Source organism: Indicator indicator, chromosome Z (assembly GCF_027791375.1).
Source record: "Indicator indicator isolate 239-I01 chromosome Z, UM_Iind_1.1, whole genome shotgun sequence".
In the NCBI taxonomy this organism is placed as follows: domain Eukaryota; kingdom Metazoa; phylum Chordata; class Aves; order Piciformes; family Indicatoridae; genus Indicator; species Indicator indicator.
This window is the reverse complement of record NC_072053.1, coordinates 6,531,546-6,552,407: the sequence shown is the minus strand read 5'-3', so window position 1 is coordinate 6,552,407 and position 20,862 is coordinate 6,531,546. Positions and strand designations below refer to the sequence as shown.

General features: G+C 40.3%; 1 protein-coding gene across 1 annotated transcript in view; it reads left to right on the top strand.

The window, feature by feature from the left end:
• Nucleotides 1-20,862, top strand: part of ATG10 (autophagy related 10) — a 99,623-nt gene that overhangs the window by 69,691 nt on the left and 9,070 nt on the right. Inside the window, exon 4 of the mRNA XM_054398275.1 lies at nt 5,737-5,834. Within this exon, the coding sequence (XP_054254250.1) occupies nt 5,737-5,834 (98 nt within the window). The remainder of the gene's footprint in view (nt 1-5,736; nt 5,835-20,862) is intronic.

Sequence of the window (20,862 nt, the reverse complement as noted above, 5' to 3'; positions counted from 1 at the left end):
AAGAAAGAAGGAATGAGATTTTCAAGTTGACTTGCTCAAAACATGTCTAGCTCTCTGACATACAGATAGATTGATGCCAATAAAAACCCCACTGATCAGTAGTTAGAGAGAGCAAGCTTGTAAGAGAATGTAACTCTGCCAATTCTGAAGGCATGACTTTTTGTATTCATAATCATACTGGATCTGCCTGACTGGGCACTTTCCAGAATGCAGAGTTACTTATTGAACTCAATAGCATGTAATCACTATGTCCTTTCTCAAAAAGGTAGTTCTTAAGACCATGTCCTGCAAGAACTGGTTTTATTGTGGCTTTGAACATAAATAAAAGCAAATAATTTGTATAATCAGATATTCTCCAAGCTGTGGGAGTGTTTTTTCTTCTGTGGCAATGGTTTCTTAAGAATGTTCTGTTGGAAAATATGCCAGAATGAAGCCTTAAAGCAATTTTTGCACCATTTCACCAAAAGTGTCAATTAACCTTTACTTTGAAATCTAAGAAATTATTAAAAGCCCTTAGTAAACATCAAGAAAATAGAATACAGAATACAACTTGGGAAGCCTGAAATTTTTCTCTGAAAATATATGTGAAATTGGTATGCCTAAAGAATGCCTGCCTTATGCAGAAATGAAGGTGCCAAGTCAGCTGGGAGCTGCAGCTCCTGTGTAGTCTTACTGCTGCACCTTGCCACTGTGAGGGGGCACACAACCATCTACTTTTTAACCATTTCTTATGTGTGGCGACTTACATTACTTAACCCCAAATGGACCATTAAAAAGCTTTTCTCAGAAAGAGAAAAGTCTAGACAGTTTAAATAAAAAACATCTGAGTTTGTGATACAAAGGCTGTAGTTATTCTGACCTGCCTGTTACGGCAGGTGAACTGGTGGATTTGAGCCTGTAGTTCAGTCATGGTAGAGACAGAATCCATCCTTAGGAGTTCTAGATTCCTATCCTTTATCTCCTTTTAACAAAAATCTTAGCTGGTTACTACCTGGGCTCTTCTGTGCTTTCTTGCTGGGTAGATGTCAAGTTCATTGTTTCACAATCTGCATTTTGCAGTCTGGGTTAGTACTGATGAGCAGTCATGTGTCACATGCCATTATGGCATTATGGGCATGGAGCTTCAGATAAAGGTACAGTAAAGCTGGCATGACCCATGAGCAGCTGTTGCTGTGTGGTGTACATTTCCTTTCACTCTGGAATTATTTAATGAGCTAAATGACACAAAATGTAGGTATAACTACAAACTTCTGTCTGCACACCCACTCCCAGCTAGATGGGACAGGCTGCAGGCACCTCAGCAGCTGTGTCGATGTGGGAGAATGGTGACTAAACGTATTACTGGGTGAGCATAAAGCCTCTACGTTCCTCTCCTGCCACTTCTCTTGGCTTAATGCTGCTGTTGCCTTCATTTTCTGGGAGAACTTCTTGAGTTCAGCTCCATTACAGAAAAGACTGAGAAAAGAAGTAGAGAGGCTGCTTGGCTCAGCAGGTGCCACAGTGGCCCCTTGTTGCTAGCAGCAACAATTACAGACTCCTCCGTCAGCCCAGCTGGATATTTGAGGTCTCAGTGGGTTGCAAGAATGTGGAACAGCACTGCTAAACATGTGAATGCTGGCGGCCTTGGAAAAAGGGGTCTAAAAGTGCCCAAAGAATAAAGATGTATGTTTTGTGTAAATCTGGGAGCTTGCAAATAAAACGGATACACTTGTATTACTTTATACAGATGACCAAATTCACACAAACGAAGGAGCTTAAAAATATTAAAAATCTATCCGTCCACATTACCTGAAATGAATTTCATCATCCACACTAATCTTCTGACACTGAAACAGGAGCAAAACTAAAACAAACTGCAAAAAACTCCAAACTCCTTTCTGAGGTGCTTTCTAACAAACTGTCCTTCTGCAGTCATTTTAAGTTCTTGGCTGAGCATCTGGGTTTTGTTTTGTTTTGTTTTTAAATTGAGAGAGAAAAAGGCATTCTTTAGGTCTTCATTTCACCAGAGAGGACAGGGAAATCACCCATCCAGCCCATCTCCTTTGGCAAGGGTCTTGCAGTTCCCATCTATGTAGCTGAACCTCACATCTGTTTTGACTATTGATAATTTACTTTGTCCAGCTGCATCTGGCCTCTCATCTAGAAAACTGAGCTAGTCAGTTAAATAAGAATTTATGGGAAGATGATACTTGGGAGCACATATATAAGCTTACTCAGTTCAAAAACCACACTTAAACTCATTTAAGGCTTAGTGAAATATATTAATATTGTGCAGAAAATTTAAAATGTAGGGAAATATAAATCCAAGCAAATTTTGCTGTAAGTGGGTGCTGATTGACATGAGCAGACAGTGTGTGCTTGCAGCCCTGAAGGCCCATGACAGCCTGGGCTGCATCAAAAGAAGCATTGCCAGCAGATCCAGAGAGGTGATGCTGCCACTTTACTCTGCTCTGGTGAGACCTCACCTGGAATACTGTATCCAGGTCAGGAGCCCTCAATACATAAAGGACATGGACCTGATGGAGCGGGTCCACAGGAGGGCCACGAAAATGATCAGGGGGTTGGAGCACCTCTGCTATGAAGACAGGCTGAGGGAGCTGGGGTTGTTCAGCCTGGAGAAGAGAAAGCTCTGGGGAGACCTAATAATGCTCTTCCAGTACCTGAAGGGGGCCTACAAGAAGGATAGAGAGAAACTGTTTACAAAGGCCTGTGGTGATAGGACAAAGGGCAGTGGCTTCAAACTAGAGAGTGGTTTTAGGAAGATGTTCTTTACTATGCAGGTGGTAGAACACTGGAACAGATTGCCCAGGGACATGGTTGAGGCCTCAATCCCCACAGACGTTCAAGGTGAGACTCAACAGGGCTCTGGGCAACCTGATCTAGTTAAGGATGCCCCTGCTTACTGCAGAGGAGTTTGGACTAGTTGACCTTCAGAGGTCCCTTCCAACCCAGACCATTTCTGATTCTAAGTGCATAATCAGAATGCCCAGATGATTTTTTTGTTCCTATGTGAAACACTGCCGTGACTCTGTATTAGCTATTGAAGTATTTTACTGTCTGTGATCTCACTCCGATGTGAGCTGAAACTTCTGTATTTTCATCTGAAAATAAAATAATTCCATACTGAAATATGGTGGAAGATACAGTGCTTCTTACATGTGAAGTAATAAAATCCATGAGGTAAAGACAAAACTTAATTTTAACTATAATATGATTAATGCTTCAATAATATTTGATGGCTTCTGTAAATGAGATTAATGGTTAGAGTAATCCATTCCATGTGTACGGTCTGAATTTGCTCAAGAGTTACTGTGAAAAATCACAAAGAAAGGTGTGCAGGATGAAATCTAGAGTGGCAAATTGAATTTTGCATTAGAATATGTGTGGGGTCTTACAAGAGCAGAGTGAAAGGGAAGAATCACCTCTCTTGACTTTCTGGCCACACTCCTCTTGATGCAGCCCAGGATACGGTTTGCCTTCTGGGCTGCATGAGTGCGCTGTCGACTCACGTGGAGCTTCTCTTCAAACAGCACTCCCAATCTTTTTCTTCAGGGCTGTGTTATGGATAAAGGGGTGCAGATGTGGAGTTAATAAAAATATAAATTATTTTATTAATTTAGAAATCCCACCACCCATTCTACATTTTCTACAAATGTAGAAAAATATTGTTTACGGGTTCGTTGCTGGGTTGCACAATATCTCCCAGAGTACAGGGACAGGTACAAATGGTCAGTATTTGGAAAACAATAGAACCCTGAAGCATTATATTGCCCCTGCTAACAAGAGAAGGTATTCTCTAGAGACTTAGGCAGGTTCCAAGTATACTCACTATGCTGGTTCCCATTGTGGGTAGTCCTCCCAGTGTCTCTGTTTCTTGAGGAATTGTTCTGGACTGCAATGTGAGGTCCACATGTGCAGGGGAGAAAATCCCGGGAAGAGCCTCTAGTGCTCTCTAGCCAACTCATTTTATATCAGCTAATGGTCCAAATGTCCTGTATTGCAAATGCCACAGATCATATTCTACAGGCCAAAAAAAGGGCAAGAAATTGATCAGCATCAGGTTCTGCATTGTCCAGGCTTGTGCTGGCCTGGGGCTCTGCCCCGACATGTGCCTCGGGGGAAGGGCCCAGGTATCAGCTGACAGGGCCTTGAAAGGTGGGGAGGTGCCTTCTTCCTTACCCCTCTTCCCACACTTTCTGATCTTCACCCCCATCCCAGTTTCACAGAGGAGTGGGTGGGGGGTTTGGATGCATTGCTACAGGCTGCTTTCAACCCACTCTGTACCCAGCCTGCATTTGTGCCTGGGATTCACCTGTCCCAGGTGGAGGGCCTTGCACTTGGACTTTTTGAACCTCAGCAGTTGTCACTGGCCCGCTTCTCGAGCCTGTCAAGATCCTTTTGGATGTCATTCCTTCCTTCAGGTGAGTGCACTGCACCACACAGCTTGGTGTCATAATCAAAATCGCTGAGGGCGCAGTCAATGCTACGGCCCATGTTCCTGACAGAGATGTTAAACAGCACTGTTGAGAGGCATCCATGCCCATGGCAGTGGGATTGGAGTAAATGATCACTGAGATCCCTTCCAGCCCTTCCAGATTCTATGATGATGTTCTGTGATTTTGGACTTTTTTGGTTTCTCTTTGCAACTTCAATAGAAAACAAAATTCCAAGTATGCATGGCATCTTGTATTCCATGCACAAAGATGATCTGAACTTAAATTGCAACAAATTTCTTAGTAACTGTTAGACTACTTTTTGCACAGCTCTGGTATCTGCTGTCATAACACAGAGGGCATGATGGTGTAACAAGTCTCATGTTCATGAGAATGACAGTTGAACTAGTGAATATGCTCTTACCCTCTCAGATACTATACTTGCCATGTGCTTCTGCTATATGGTGCCTATATAAGTTCAGAACTTGGAACTTTTTTATAAAAATGTGCAGAAAGCATGAGAAAAAAACAGAGGCTGTAGGCAGCTGGTTTAACTTACATCTAAACATGGCATTCAAATGTTAATTAGGTGAATAAATCTTGTTCGTTTTACAGACATGAAAATGTCAGTAGAATAAAACAATTTATCACAGGATAATGGTTTCTGACACCTCATAAATGCCAAGATGAAGCTACTTGCTGAGAGTATATCAAAATATTCTATTGTTGTTTGCCAAACCCAAATATTTAGGAAAAATTGACATGCCTGTTTTCTAAATGTCCAGCATGGATATCTGGGCATAATTCTAATATCACAGCTAAAAAAACCTGGTGCAGTAATGCTCTATAAATGAAGCTCAGAAAAAAACATGGGCATTTAATTTTCCTAAATGTAGTAAACATTTGTCTGCACAATTTTGTTGCTTAGATTTTTTCCCCCTGTTGCTATGAATTGTGTGTATTTACACGAGATAAGTGTTCATGATTTTTTTGTTTTGTTTTGTTTTAAATTTGCCTTATCTGATGGCTGTTTTGCAGAATTAGTTTAACTTCACACCTTACAACCAGGACAGTATGTTTGGGTGACAGAGACGAAGGCTGAGCTGGGAATTTAGGGTGGTTTTATATGCACCTTCAGTCAGGATTTGAGCGATGCTGTTTTGGAGTCATGTTTTGCTGTTGTTTTTTCCATCTGCTTCCAGGTAATCAGCATTTTCAGATTTAGTTTTGCTATTCTGTATTAAACATATAACATGCTTAAGAGTTTTGACTGTGGGTGGTTGTTTCCCCCCCCTCCCTGCAGATGGAAGACCTTTAACTCTGGATGAAATATGGAAAAGTGTTCATGCATGCTACCAGGCTCGTCTGCTGGAGGGGCCATGGGACACTATTACACAGCAGGTGAGAAACCATTGGTCCAATACAAAATTGATGAATGCAGTATATGCCTGAATCTTCAATGGCCTTATTCCTCTCTGGGAGACAAGTGAAATATATGAAAGTCTGACTGAGGTGGTGCTGAGACAGTTTGAGTCTTGGATTTTGAAGGATATATTGGCATTCACCATGTAAGGCTTGATGTGACAGTATATCTCATTTGAAATACTTTTCCAAAGCCAATCTCAAAAATTTTAGGTGATTCCTGAGTAATTATGGATTTGAGTAAATACAAAAGGAGGCTTATTTATGTAAGTAAAATATATTAGTGTAACTTTTCACAGATTGTCTGTTAATCAAATTACCAAAAAGGCTGTAATTTTCAGTTTTAAATACACTTGCAATCCATAGGATTCAAGGAGAAAAAATTGGTCCCTCAATCAAATAAGTTACAGCCATCAAATGTCCTTAAAAATCAGTAATTAATGAATGCTGTGTTTTACAAGAACAAGCAGATTACTAAATTGTGATATCACTGCTGCCTTCTAGAGATATTCAAATCACTTTTATTTCAAGTGGTTTTAAAGTCACCAGATCATTTTAGCAACCATTCCCAGACTTGTGATGATGACTGTCTTGAAACCAGTGACACTTGTTCAAGGAAAAATGAGGTATGGTTTAGAGCTGGGTTGATTGTTCTGGTTTCTTTGCTCTCTCTGGGCCTCCAGTGCAAGTATGGACAAGGGACAGAGGCTCTCAGGGTGTGAACAAAGATCTCAGTATCACAGTATCACAGAGGTTGGAAGGGACCTCAAGAGATCATCAGGTCCAACCCCCCTGCCAGAGCAGGATCACTTAGGATAGTCCGCACAGGAATGCATCCAGATGGGTTTGAAAGTCTCTAGAGAAGGAGACTCCACAACCCCCCTGGGGAGCCTGTTCCAGTGCTCTGTCACCCTCACTGTAAGGAAGTTTCTCCTCATGTTGAGGTGAAATCTTCTATGTTCTAGTTTGAACCCCTTGTTCCTTGTCCTGTCACTGTGAACCACCGAAAAGAGCCTGGCCCCCTCCTCCTGGTACCCACCCCTCACATGTTTATAGACATCGATCAGATCCCCTCTCAGTCTTCTCTTCTCAAGACTAAACTGCCCCAGGGATCTCAGTCTCTCAATACTAATATGTCTTTTCTGCCTCTCCTTTCCTTATTTGAAGTTTGGATTTTAGCTGTTTCCAGGTACATAGGTCGCTCAACACAGCATCTGGCACAAGAGGGATGTAACCTCAGCTGAGTCCTACAGGTGTTTACTTAATTCAATGAATACAATTTACTTACAGGATGCCTGTTTGTAGATGGTACTCAGTCATGGGAACACAAGCATCATTCATGTTTTTGCAGCCACAGACTAATATTTATAATATAACAGCTCCCTAAGAATCTAAGAAGTATTGGGTTTTCTGTGCATGTCTGAATTCCAGTTGTGGGTTTCTCCCATTACACACTTTGACACAAATTATTTATTACCTGACATGCCTACCCCAGAACGACGATGAGAAAATTAGATTGTAATAAAGTAATGTAAAATATGGTAGCAGATAACTGATTTTCTGCACAGCAAAGTGTTGCTGTTCAAAATTTTTAGGAAAATGATATGGTTTGTTGCTGAAGCTTCAGATTTGTAAGTAAATCATGTCTGTTTCTGCATAGAGAGACAGAGGATTCAGCTAACTTTGCCTTCATTGCATCCAACTTCTTGCATTCCTACTAGACAGACACCAGTAACCCTGCAGTTGGGTGCTGGGTATCCTTTAGGGCTAACATCCCTGGTATTTCCCAGCTGATCTCCTCTGGCTTGTGGGTAGTTTTATATTCCCACCTGCAAAAATATACAGGAGAATCTGCTGTGTGCACTCCAGAAGTGGTGTGCCTTATCTACGCTTACATTATACATGGGTTCAAGCTCTTCTGTAGAGAGCACAGTTTCTGTCTATTCTGTTAGGTAATAAACCATAATGAAATGTTACTGGGGATAAAGCATAAACAATATGTTTGGAATGTGTAAAATCAGAGTGGTGGAAGCCAGAAGGAAAACCAGGTCACTTCCATCCGGAGATTATTCTTGGTTCTTCAGGAACACTAAGGTGAAACTGTCCTGCATCTGATAACCAACCTGATAATCTTTTATGAGGACATACCCAGATGGAAAGATGATGGTAGAGCAGTGGATGTGGTTTATCTTGATTTCAGTAAAGCATTTGACACTGTCTCCCACAGTATCCTCACAGCTAAACTGAGGAAGTGAGGTCTGAATAATCAGGTAGTGAGGTGGATTGAGAACTGGTTGAAGGAAAGAAGTCAGAGTTGTGGTCAATGGGATGAAGTCTAGTTGGAGACCTGTATCTAGTGGAGTCCCTCAGGGGTCAGTACTGGGACCAGTGCTGTTCAATATATTCATCAGTGACCTGGATGAGGGCACAGAGAGCGCTGTCAGCAAGTCTGCTGATGACACAATATGAGGTGGAGTGGCTGACACACCTGAAGGCTGTGCTGCCATTCAGTGAGACTTAGACATGCTGGAGAGTTGGGCAGGGAGAAATTGAATGACATTCAAAAAGGGCGAGTGTAGTCTCTTGCTCCTGGGAAAGAGCAACCCCATGTATGAGTATAGGTTGGGGACTGACTGTTTGGGGGTCCTAGTGGATGGGACGTTGACCATGAGCCAGCAATGTGCCAGCAATGCCATTCTGGGGTGTATTAGAAGGGCTGTGGTTGGTAGGTAGAGAGAAGTTCTCCTCCCCCTCTATTCTGCCCTGTTGAGGCTGCATCTGGAATATTGTGTCCAGTTCTGGGCCCCTCAGTTCAAGAAGGACCTCAGGGAACTGCTTGAGAGAATCCAGTGCAGAGCCACAAAAATTATTAAGGGAGTGGAACATCTTCCGTTCGAGGAGAAACTGAGGGAGCTGTGGAGAGGAGGAGACTAAGGGGTGACCTTACTAATGTTTATAAATATGTAAACGGTGAGTGCCAGAAGAATTGAGCCAGGCTCTTCTTGGTGATGCCCAATGACAGGACATGGGGCAATGGGTGGAAGTTGGAAGTACAGGAAGTTCCATGGAAACAAGAGGAAATTTTTTTTCACTGTGAGGGTGAAGAAACACTGGAACAGGCTGCCCAGGGGGGTTGTGGAGTCTCCGTTTCTGGAGATATCCAAGACCCACCTGGATGTGTTCCTGTGTGATCTGGTATAGGTGATTCTGCTCTGGCAGGGGGGTTGGACTGGATGATCTTTCTAGGTTCCTTCCAACCCCTAACATTCTGTGATTCTATGAGGTATGTAGATGCAAAGGCTTGCAGAAAGAGATTTTGTGGATGGTAAAATGTGTGCAGTGCTGAACTTGTGTTTATGACATCTCTTCAGAGCCAGTTCAGCCAATGTGAGTGCAGTGACAAACACAAACTAAGATGTAAGAAAAACCATTTTTGGATAAATTGGTGAAGCTATGGCAGTAAACTTCTAATGTATATAACATCACAGAGACTTTCTATTAAATAAGGGGATTACAAACTAACTTAAACTATTTATCCTAGAGTAATACAGACTGTACCTTGGGCTAATAGCACGATACTGGAGCTGCTGGCAGGTAGCAGAAGCCAGGGAAGTTGAGATACTCCAAAAATCCCACTGCATAATTTGGAATTACTTTACTTTTTTGTCTTTGGCATTTATATATGCACCTTCTCCCTGAAGACCATGTACCTGTGGCTCAAGGCTGTTGAATTCCACCGACGTCAGTGAAGTTAGTCTGCTTTACATCAATACTGAACTTGATCCAAAGGACCCAGCTACATTCCTGGATTGGAAATGTAGCTTCCCACATGTCTGTGAGAAAGAACCTCTGCGAAAGCAGCTTTAGGAGGGCTGCAGTTTTAATTTTAGTTGAAAGGAGAAAGTCACCAGGCCGTGAGAGTGCATTTGTTTATGGTCATTCAGTCAACTGATAAGAGAAAAAAAGAATGCATGGTTAATGGAAGTGTACCTCTCTGGAGCTGAATCAGAGCAGACGAAAGCACTAGTACAATTAGTACCATCAACACTGTCTTATTTTGAGTGCCAGAAACCACTGGTGTAATAAACATTTCCCATGTAAAATGAGAAATACATATGCCAGTCCAAATACAAAACTGCAGTGAAAATCAGAGTATTCTCAAAAGAATTACAAAAGATAATGAAAACATACTGTAAACACTAGCCTGCAAACCTCACATCAAAGCAAGAGACAGATCTACAAGAAAAGGAGTATTTTTCTCCCTTAAATGAATCAGGCGTTTGAATTGAAATTCAGAGTTTTCTCATTCCTTTCTGATTTTCTGCTGACCCATTTTGTTATGTGGGTTAGGCTTTGCCTGCAGGGACACAGATCATCTAATGCAAGTCACTGGACAAACTCACCAAATCAGGCTTGAACTCTCAGTACACATGAATGACAGAGAGAAAAGGTTTAGGATTTTGCTCCATAACAGGTACAAATTTTAAATTCTATAAGCAGTCCACCACTGGGAAGAAAAATTGAGCTTACTACTGTCCGTGCGTAATGTTTTTTAACTTTTATCCAGGGCTGATTTTGTACTTTGATTCAATAGTTAGTAGATCAGGAAAAGACAGCCACTGCTTCCTTTTTACCCCTCCCAAATCCAGGGTCTTACTAATCTTTTGGGATTTATATTTCCATGTATTTAATGAAATGGGAGTGCCATGCCTGTGAAGGTTTTTGATACAGCTGTATTTTTGCCTGTACTCTCTGTGATAAAATACATCAGACCAGGAACTGAGACATTGCCTAAGTTCCAAAGAGTTCAGATTTTTGGCAGTTACATTAACAAACCCAAATTTTAGGTAAAATTTGAACTTTTTAATTTACTTTTTATTGTTGTGTAAAACCCCTCATTTTTACAGAAAGTGTCTTCAGATATTTTACTGACTAGGTCATTTTTATTGCAAAAAGCAGAATTCAACTAGTTACCTTCTCATAAATAAATTAATATGATAAGGTTGCATAGTATTTTATAATGATAATTGATAAATGGTGATGATTTAATTGCACTTCCTCTAGTAATAATTTTAAAATGCTCAAATGAAGTTCCTGTGATTGGCTTGCTCCTGAGTTAAACCTCCCTGGAGTCTTCAGTCATCCCTGTTCTACATCCGGTGATAACTTGCATTAGCTGTTTTAAATAATACAAATCAATTATAACATACAGCTGTTTAACAAAACTTCTAAATGTTGCTACAGGTCGCTGTGGGTATTTCCTGATGGCTTATAATGATATCAATTTAGCACACCTGGTAAGATCTGTGTGAGCTGGAAGTAGCTTAATTTTGCAATGACAGGAAAATTAAGGAGTATTTATGGATTACTGTTGCATTTCAGAATAGCTGCCAATTGTGATTTTAGCTTCTTTTTACAAAGAGTCAGAAATGGAGTTGCAGGCATGGTATGCCCATCCCCAGAAGAGTTTACATGTAGCTTGGTGAGTGCTTGAGAATATCCTGTGTTAGTCATTGCTCTCTGCACATTCTACACAAAAGAATGTCTCTTCACCTTTTTGAAATAATAGAGACTAGACATGTACTCCAGAAGGTCCTCCCCAAGTCTTTGTATCCTTTCCTGAACTGCAGACAGAGCTTCCTCAGTTGTCCTTCAGCCTGGCCTAGGAGGGAATGCCAGCCCTGCATCTTGCATATTGGGAATGCCTCTCAGGGTGCCAGCCTTGATGTTTTTCCTGACTGCACTCGTTTTCAAAAATACTTATTAAGCTAGTTATATATATCAGCCCTAAGAGCAAATAAGAGACCTAAATGTTTGAAAAAGACTTAGTGGGATTAAACCCAGATCCATTGGACTGAGAGAAGTTGCAAAGAATGTAAAAATAGCTCTAAGGGTGCCAGAGAGGTTTCAGTTAGTAGTGGAAAACAAAAACCAAGATACATTCTCCAAAATCTCCAGCAAAGGTATCCAAGTAAAAGAAAGTTATAGTACATGTCTACTACTAGTCTTGTGGTAAATGGATGGCAACAAGAGGGACACGTATTTCTCTCACATCTTCTACGATATTCAGCAGACAAGTACAGTACAATTTTAGGTAAATACATAGTGGCATTGTGTAAAACAACTCAAATATAGTGGTCCTTCTTTGTGTAATTGAACAGCAAATCCACAACATTATGATCCAGGTACAGTATACCAGAGGTGTAGTTAAGTTGGCAGTAGTCCAGAAGTGCCATGGTCAAATGCTAAGTGGTGAAAAAACACAAGAATAGGAAAAAGATTCAATCCAAAGAACAGAGGCTAGAGAATAGAGATGAAACAAAGGCCGATTATTATGAAATGACTATAAAGGTGAACAATTGTATTTTAGCACATAGTAGTGCATGATTTAATAACCAGGAATTTAAAAACAAGGATAAGTGAGGTTTAGTTAATCTGTAAAGGCAAAATTTTAAATTCTATCTCTTGGAAACTTCTGATGTGAATGGGAGATAGGAGGCAACAGAAAATGACTATATGATTATAGCCAGACCTTCTGTCTGCAGACTGTGTAGCATTAGGTCCTTGCTGTGGAAGCTGGAAATACAGAAGGTGTAAGTACCAGAAATCGTATTTTGTCTTCCAATTTTTAGAAACCTGCTTTTCAAAATTATGGCCTGTAATCATGAAGATTCAAGAGCATAGAAGCTTCAACAGAGAATATATACACATTTTTGTATAAGTTGTCTGTATACAGCAGTGAAGATGCTTTGAAAGTTTTAATGTATACCTTACGGCCAAACTTTCAAATAGTAACTGAACTATTTAAAAATATAAATAATAAAAAATGAACAGAGATGCTTAACTGTCTTAGTGATCTGTGTTTACATTTTTCCAGCCATAAGCTGGAAATGACAGTCTTCACAACTGAAGCCTTTTTTTATTAGAGTGGGTGTGGTGGTTTGGCCTTGGCTAGGGGCCAAATGCCCACCAAAGCTGCTCTATCACTCCCCCTTAGATGGACAAGGGAGAGGAGAAAATGTAGCAAAAGCCAGCTATAAGATACAAGCAATTTAATAATAATGATAAGCAAAAGCAATAGACAGTGTGGAAGCGAAAGCAGAGAGAGAGAGATGCTACTTCCCATCAGCAAGGACAGTGGTTGCTCTCAGGAAGCAGGGCTCTCTGTGTTTGGTGGTTCCAGATTCCATGGACAAATGCCTCCCTTCCTTCTTTCACTTCGTTCTTATATCTAGGCTGATGTCATGTGGTGTGGATTACCCTTTTGGCTGGTTTGTGTCAGCTGGCTCAGCTGTGTCCCCTTCTGAGTTCTTGCCCACCCCTCAGCATACTTTTGTGGCAGGAAATGTTGGAAGAACACAGCCTGGATACTTGTTCAGCAGTAGCCAAAGCACTTCCGTTATCAACTACTGCTGCAAAACTAGAAGGATGCTTTGAGGAGAATTAACTCCAGGTCAGCGAAACCTGTTTCTCCTCAACATGAGGAGAAATTTCTTTACAATGAGGGTGACAGAGCCCTGGAACAGGCTGCCCAGGGGGGTTGTGGAGTCTTCTTCTCTGGAGACTTTCAAAACCCAGCTGGATGCATTCCTGTGCAGACTACCTAAGCGATCCTGCTCTGGCAGGGGAGTTGGACCTGATGATCTTTTGAGGTCCCTTCCAACCTCTGATATACTGTGATACTGTGAAACCCAGTACAGTGAGTATTGGATAAGTATTGGCAGTATATGAATTTTTGTCCTTTGGTGTGGCTGGGTGTGCCAAAATTTTGGAAGTACCCCACGTCAAGGACCAAGGCAATACTGTAGTCTCTACATCCACTTGAGTCATTGGTTTCTCCTGACACTGTGAACTGGTACTTGATTGGTGATATGTACAGTCACCTATTAGAAGATAAACTAAGACCCATTTATTTCCCAGGCACCTTCTGAAAATTGTTTAAAAACAGTAGAAAATTTACTGGATTGGAAAATGGGTGAAGGTACTAGTAATTTTTCATCCTTTATATGCCCTGATAGGTATCTATAAAAATGTATACAAATTAGAACAACTTCAACAGGGCACAGTAAAGCATTCCCACCTTAGAACACCATGTAGGTCATTGGTGAACTGCTCTCTTAGGAGGTTAAGAGATTTACTCTAAATCAAGCAGAAAATAAATTTGAATCTAGGTCACTTGTGTCTCAGGTGAGTTCTCTACTTGCTTGTAGAGTAAAGGGAGTATAACTGCATGTCTTTCTTTTTGATGTGTTTTGTGCAAAACTTGGTTTTGGTAGGCATTGCTGTCACAGACATACTCTGGGACTCCTATCAGGGTGTAAGTCTAATCTCTGTTGCAAGATGAAGTGCCGTATGCACATGCCCCAAACCAGAAATGTTATTTTTCTTTTCTGTGGGGAGTGACAACAGTGTGAGAAATACGTATTTCTAAAGCTATGATGAAGCTGAGTAATAACTTTACAAATTTTAGATACAGTCCCCTGAACATAAATGCCCAAGTTAATTTTTTATTCTTGTCACTTGTGCAAGTCCCTGTCTTAATTATTTTTTCCTATGTGGAAGCAAATTAGCAACAGAATTTGAAAAGCTCCTGAACGAACTTGATCACCAAAAATTTTGGTTTTAGCACTGTGATGTTATCATAGAATCTGACCTTCCCCTGAGAAAACAAAGTCATAAACACAATCAAGTAGATGTGCTAATGCTTAATCAATGCTTAGTGAGGTTGGAATGTAAAATCAAAGATCCAAGGACAGAAATCGAATTGCGTTATTGCAGGAGGCTCAAGAGTTGAAAAACTGCCCAATAAAACAAGAACGAAAGCTTGTCTAGTTGAAGGTACTGCAGAAATAGTCAAAATGCCAAATCTGTGATCAGGACTCTGAAGGATTATGGAAGTTACAGAGCACGTGTCCGTACCTCCCTCCCTACTTAAACAAAACTGTTCAAACACAGTTACTTTAGAGCTCTGTGTGCAGGGAACTCCACCTCAGCTACAGCAGGGGATATGTTTCATGTGTGATACCTTCATTCTGGATTTGCCAACAATAAATCAGCATTTTGCTTGTTTAACACTGCTGTCTATCCAGAAAAAGGCATTCAGACTGTTCAGATAGTGACTGTAGATGCAGCAGTTTGTGGAGACAGTGCAAATCTAAGCCTCAGGACTCTTATTAAATCAGATCTTCTGCCAGTCTGGAATTCCGCTTCCAGAAGGGAGCAAAAACCTTCAGGGTTCTTAAGAATGAAAAATTTACTGTGGTTACTTTGATTGTGTTACTCTGTCACTTTGTCTTCTCAAAAAACTTCTCTTTCATGAGCCTGTCTTCATGGTGCTGCAAAAAAGGTAAATCTAAAGGTCTAATTTAAGAATAGTGATCTCTGCAATTGCACTTCCCTTCAAAGTTTATTTCTCCTTTAGTGTGTTTCTGCTGTTCTATAACCTTGAATGAATTCTTAAATATGGGAGATCATTGTGCCTGTGTGCTGTTGTATTAAAAGATGCTCTATAGTGCTTCAGTTCTTAGCTTAAAGGCTCACTTTGTATAACTCTTAAAATAGAAAGGTGTGGAGTGTTGATACTCATGCTAGTGAAGTGAGGACTGAAGGTGATTTTGCTAGTTTCCTTCTGCATTGCTCATGCATCATCAGGTGCAGACTGTTGAACTCTTTTTGGAGTCCTTACCTACAGTGAATAAATCTGTTTCCATCTACTGGTAGCACTTCTACTACAAAAAGGGATGAATTAGCAACTCCAACCAACAAAGTACTGATTTTAAGTTTAAAAATAGTAAGTGATAAGGAATTCTGTGTCTGGTTTTGGTTGGTTGGGGTTTGTGGTTTTTTTTTTTTATTCCTCAGTTTCATCTGAATGCAATGGTTTTGTTCTGTCACTTGATACTTAGCAGGTTGTTGTAACATCATTTATGTTATGTGTCCATTGTGTTACATAAAAAGTAGTCAACCAAACCTAAACTACCCAAACAACTACACAGTATTTCTATGTTAATCCAGAGTCTGCACTTTTCCAATATGTAGTTGAGAATCTGGAAAACATATTCCTTACAGTACTTCAGTAATCCCATCCATTACATCCCGTAATTTATGACAAGGTTAACAGAAAAATCATTAAATGTTATTCCTAAAATATTGGGGCTGTTAAACGGTATGATGTTTAAAAAGCAGTAAGACACAAAACTCTGAAGAGAACACACTGATGCTGTGTTGCAGAGGCACATCTTGCTGAAACTGTGGTAGGAAGGATTTAGATCATTATGGCTCAGTCATCTTGAAAAATGTGTGTAGGTAGCTATTCTTAGACATATAAATCTTTCTTGCCATATTGTGGGATTTTGCTAAGTGGGAGAGGCTGTATGCAGTGCATCTTAACAGAAGGTTGCTAAGATCGCTCTGAAGTGATTTTGAGTCGTATCAACAGTTGCTATGGATCTCTTGCTAATATTTTTGGAAAATTATTAGTACAACTTCCTGAGGAAAGGGAGTCTCACCAGTATAGACTGGGAAGCTGTTTTGCAGGGGGAAAATCTTAATAATTGGAAAGCTGGGGGTATTTGTTTTCAACTAAAATTTTCTGAGGTGTGTTGAAATTCTGTGGTGTAAACCAATCAGAATTGTACAAGATAGCAGGTAGGCTTTATTTCAGAACTAAGTATTAATTAATAATGTCTGCCAGCCCTACAGTTTAATTATGCTTTTCCAATAAGACTATAGACATAAACTTGGTCCAACAAATTTCACAGGATGAAGACCGAAGAGTGAGCTAGTACTAAATGATGCAGAGTTGATACAGAGGCTTAGTGGATAATTTACATGTAGAGATAAAAAGCAGTAGGAGGATCCTTGCCAAATTCTGGGGCACAATTCAGGACAGACCCTCAAGTCCTGGCACTGTTGTTGCTTGAGTTCATCAGTTACTTGAAATGAAGCTTCAGTAATATTTTCCATACATGGGTTTGTGAAAGGCAGGTCCTGACTAATCTCATCTCCTACAACAAGGTGACCTGCCTAGCAGATGATGGAAAGGCCATGGACATTGCCTACCTAGACTTTACTAAAGCCTTTCACATTGTTTCCCACAGCATTCTCTTTCAGAAACTCAGGGCACAAGGCTTGGATAAGTGCACTCTGCACTGGATTAAAAACTGGCTGGATGGCTGGGCCCAAAGAGTGGTGGTGAATGGAGTTAAGTCTGGCTGGCTCCCAGTCACTACTGGTGTCCTCCAAGGTTCAGTACTGAGTCCTGTCCTCTTCAATATTTTTATCAATGATCAGGATAAGGGGATTGAGTGCACCATCAGTAAATTGACAGATTACACCAGGCTAGGTGATCTGCTAAAGGGTAGGAAAGCTTTAAAAACAGCACCTAGACAGGTGAGACTGATGGGCCAAGGCTGTCTGAAGTTCAAAAAGGCTGAGTGCCAGGTCCTGCACCTGGGTCACAACAACTGCATGGTAAGCTACAGATCTGGGGATGTGTGATCAGAAAGCTGCAACTTGGAGAGGGACCTGAGGATCTGGTCAACAATTGAGACCTCATCGTTCTCTACAATTAACTGAATGGAGGTTGGGGCAAGGAGGGGGGCAGCCTCTTCTCTTTGATGACAAGCGACAGGAGTAGAGGAAACAATTGCAAGCTGCACCAGGGGAGGCTCAGGATGGATATTGAGAAATAATTCTTTTCTGAAAGGGTTCTCAAACATGGGAATGGTCTGCCCAGGGCAGTGGTGAGGTCCCAGGGGTGTTCAAGTGGTGTGTGCACCTCGCACTTAGGGACATGGTTTAGTGTTGACACTGCAGTGCTGGGTTGATCTTTGGACTGGATGATCTTTTAGATCTCTTCCAACCAGATATATTCTGTGATTCTGTGATTTAAGATGTTTTGACTGGAGGTGGGGAGGACAGGTATCTGCAGCTATAGGAAAAGAGGAAGAAGAAACCTGTCCCTTTCTCTGAACTCAAAATGAAGATTGAGTGATGCTTCAATGAACCTTCTTATATTTGTTATAGTTAAATTAATGTTCTGCTGCTCTTCTGCTACAGAAATTTGCTTTCCATTCCTTGTGGCAGTTCTCTGTTTTCTGTCTGTTACATCTATCAGTGTGAAGAGGAGGTAAGAATACATGCCATCCCATTTCCTGGTTACAGAATTTCAAACTTAAAGTGGTATGAAATATCTCTTTACAACATCCTTTTGTCCAGGAGTTTTTGGGATTATAAAATGAACCCTTCTGGGGGATATTCGTCAAATGCCATTATGGACTTTTTTTTCTTAACTTACTATTTTTTAATCAGGGTAGGAAATCTGTCTCCAGAATCTTTTCCATACTTCCACAGCTTGTTGGATCATTTAGTTTTGCACCTTAGATGAATCTCATAACTTAAGAACAGATTTTAAATAGTAATTAATTAAGACTATATGCTGCATAACTAAAGTGGTGACAACTGAATTAATCTTATTTTGGCAAGCATGGAAGAAGAATCATCTGTTTATTTTCTTAGGAAAATGGCTGAGATGCCATTTCTTGACAATATAATTATGGACCTGCCAATTTTTAGCTATAAAGTTTTCTTAAAGAATCCTAGATCCAAGTTACATGTTTGTGAGAAGTATAAGCTTTTAAAACATGGTTTTGTCTGAGCATCACCTAGTGCTTTAATCCTCTTCTTCTTAGTAATGTAAGTCTTACTCTCTAATGAAATATGAAATATATATAAATGTATATTGGCAGTGTTGGGTATTCTTGATTACTGTTGTCCTTGTCCTAGGCATGCCTTTCAAAGGTCCTGTGATAGATATTCAGTAGCTTTTAAAAAAATAATAAAAATTGTGAAAGAGGGTCATCACCCTCTCAAAAATAAAATATTCTAGAATTAGGCAGATTTTGAGAATAAAATATGAAATAGGCCCTGATTATCTATTTATTATATTTTGTCTTCTGTAGTATCAAATGTTACAATAATAAGTTAGGTCTGCTCAAAAAGTGCATATGTGTATCAGGTCTTATCTGTTGTTACTATTCTGCTAGTTGTAGAAATCACTAAATGGAGAATATCTTTTTAATACACCTAAAATAAGAAGGGCCTAAAGATGTAAACTAAAGTAGAACTTCTGATTTAAACCACTTTCTCTCTGCCACTCCTGAAAACACTTCTGGCAAACCAGCTTTGTCTGTGACTTTATGACTTACCCTATGTGTTGTACAGGAGAAAGACTGTGGACGGAGGTACAGGTCCTGCTTTGGATGCAGGACAGCTCCAATAGCTTTAAAAATGGAAAAGTAAAATTGATGGGTTTGTGGCATCAAACTGTAGGCATGCTCAGCTGTCCCTTTCAGCTGAAGATGCAGCCTCTCTTAAGTAGCTGTCAGTTATCAATATAGAAGTGATGTGCGCATGGAGCATGGGGGAAAAGGAAAAGTATGTTTCATTGCAAGCTGTAGTTAAGGCAGCATTCAGGCTCTGATCAGCCAGGCCTGAGAACATTAACAGGGTTATAAGATGTCCTGCAAAAAGAGCAGTTTGTGATAGGAAGTATTTTTTTCTTCAGAATATGCATTTTTACCTTTGTGGGCATGACAGAATTGAAACAAGAGGTGTAAAGTGGTAGATGTGGTTCATCTTACAGAAATTCTGGCTGCATTAAATTTCTTCACTGTTTGTATATTATGATCTGCCAAAGCAACGACATTTACCCAGAAAAACTTACCTTTTTGATTAATTGCCTCTTCAGCTTCAACTTCATATTTTATGAAAGAAGGGTATGATCCACCTTGGTATTTTGTGTGGCATTAGAAGTAGTAAAGTATTACAAAAATGTGTCACTAAAATTAGTTGATATGTCCTTTGAAATACACAGGGATCAGATACATTAAATCATAGGGACAATTGTAATGCTCATCTACAAAGAAGAGCTGGAGTGTAAATCAAAATCCCTCCACAACCTTCTCCTCCAAAAAAAGGTTCAGTAATGACAGAAATTTGCCTTTTTTGGTCTAGTTCGCACTTCTTTGTCTCATCAGGGCCCCTCTGAGTTTTCCCTTGCTCAGTACCACAGCAGATTTATTTTGATTGTCTAAGAAAATGCAGGAGAACAGCAATAGTTGCACTTTCATAGTCATTCTTCACCACCTGTTACAGACAGAAGTAGGTTGTTTCATCTTCCAACAGGCTTAGCAGTGGGAGTGCTTCTCTGGGTTTTATGGCAAAGTTATAGAAACTTTCCTCAGTTACCCCACTAGGATGACTTGGCTTCTGCTTGCAAATTGAAATCAAGGTGACTGTAAATATGTTATCTGTCCCAGATAATAAGCTGTATCCTATGCCTGCTAGGTTAAATGGCTTCTCCCTTCCCCCTTCCCCCCCCCGCCCCCCGAATTGAGGACTCTGTTTTTAGGCTTTTTTGGAGCTGATGGCTGTTACACCAAGCACATTTCTCTCAGTAGCCAGTCTGTCCTCTCTGAATTTTTCTTCTAAATTGTAATTTCCCTGTAACCAATACCAATCCCAATACTAAAACATTATTTTTGTGAAATGTCTGCATTAATAGAAATGTCGTGACCTATGTCAGTAGGATGGAGAAGCCCTATACAATTAATATCCTAACAATGGCTTTATTGCTATGATCTATACCTTACATCAGGATGATAAAAATTTCCTGTATAATTAAAATTCCTCAGCGTTGTGTGTGCAACATAGTGATTCCTTAGTAATAGAGTTTCTGTTGTTGTAATTCTGTTATTAAAGCAAAATCTGTGAGGGGAAGAGGAGAGGTAAATTTGGAGCAAATTCTTGTGACAGCTCTTGCTGTCCTGTTGCCTTTGCAAGCACCATTACTGGTCCTTGTAAGCACAATATGCATGTACTCATCTGACTTCAGTGCTCAGGCTTAAAATTTCCCTAGCTCCCATTCATAAAGGTGTGACTTTACTTCTACACCCAAACCTAACCACTTGTGTAATTTAAGAATAAAGTCGTCCCTCTGAGCTCG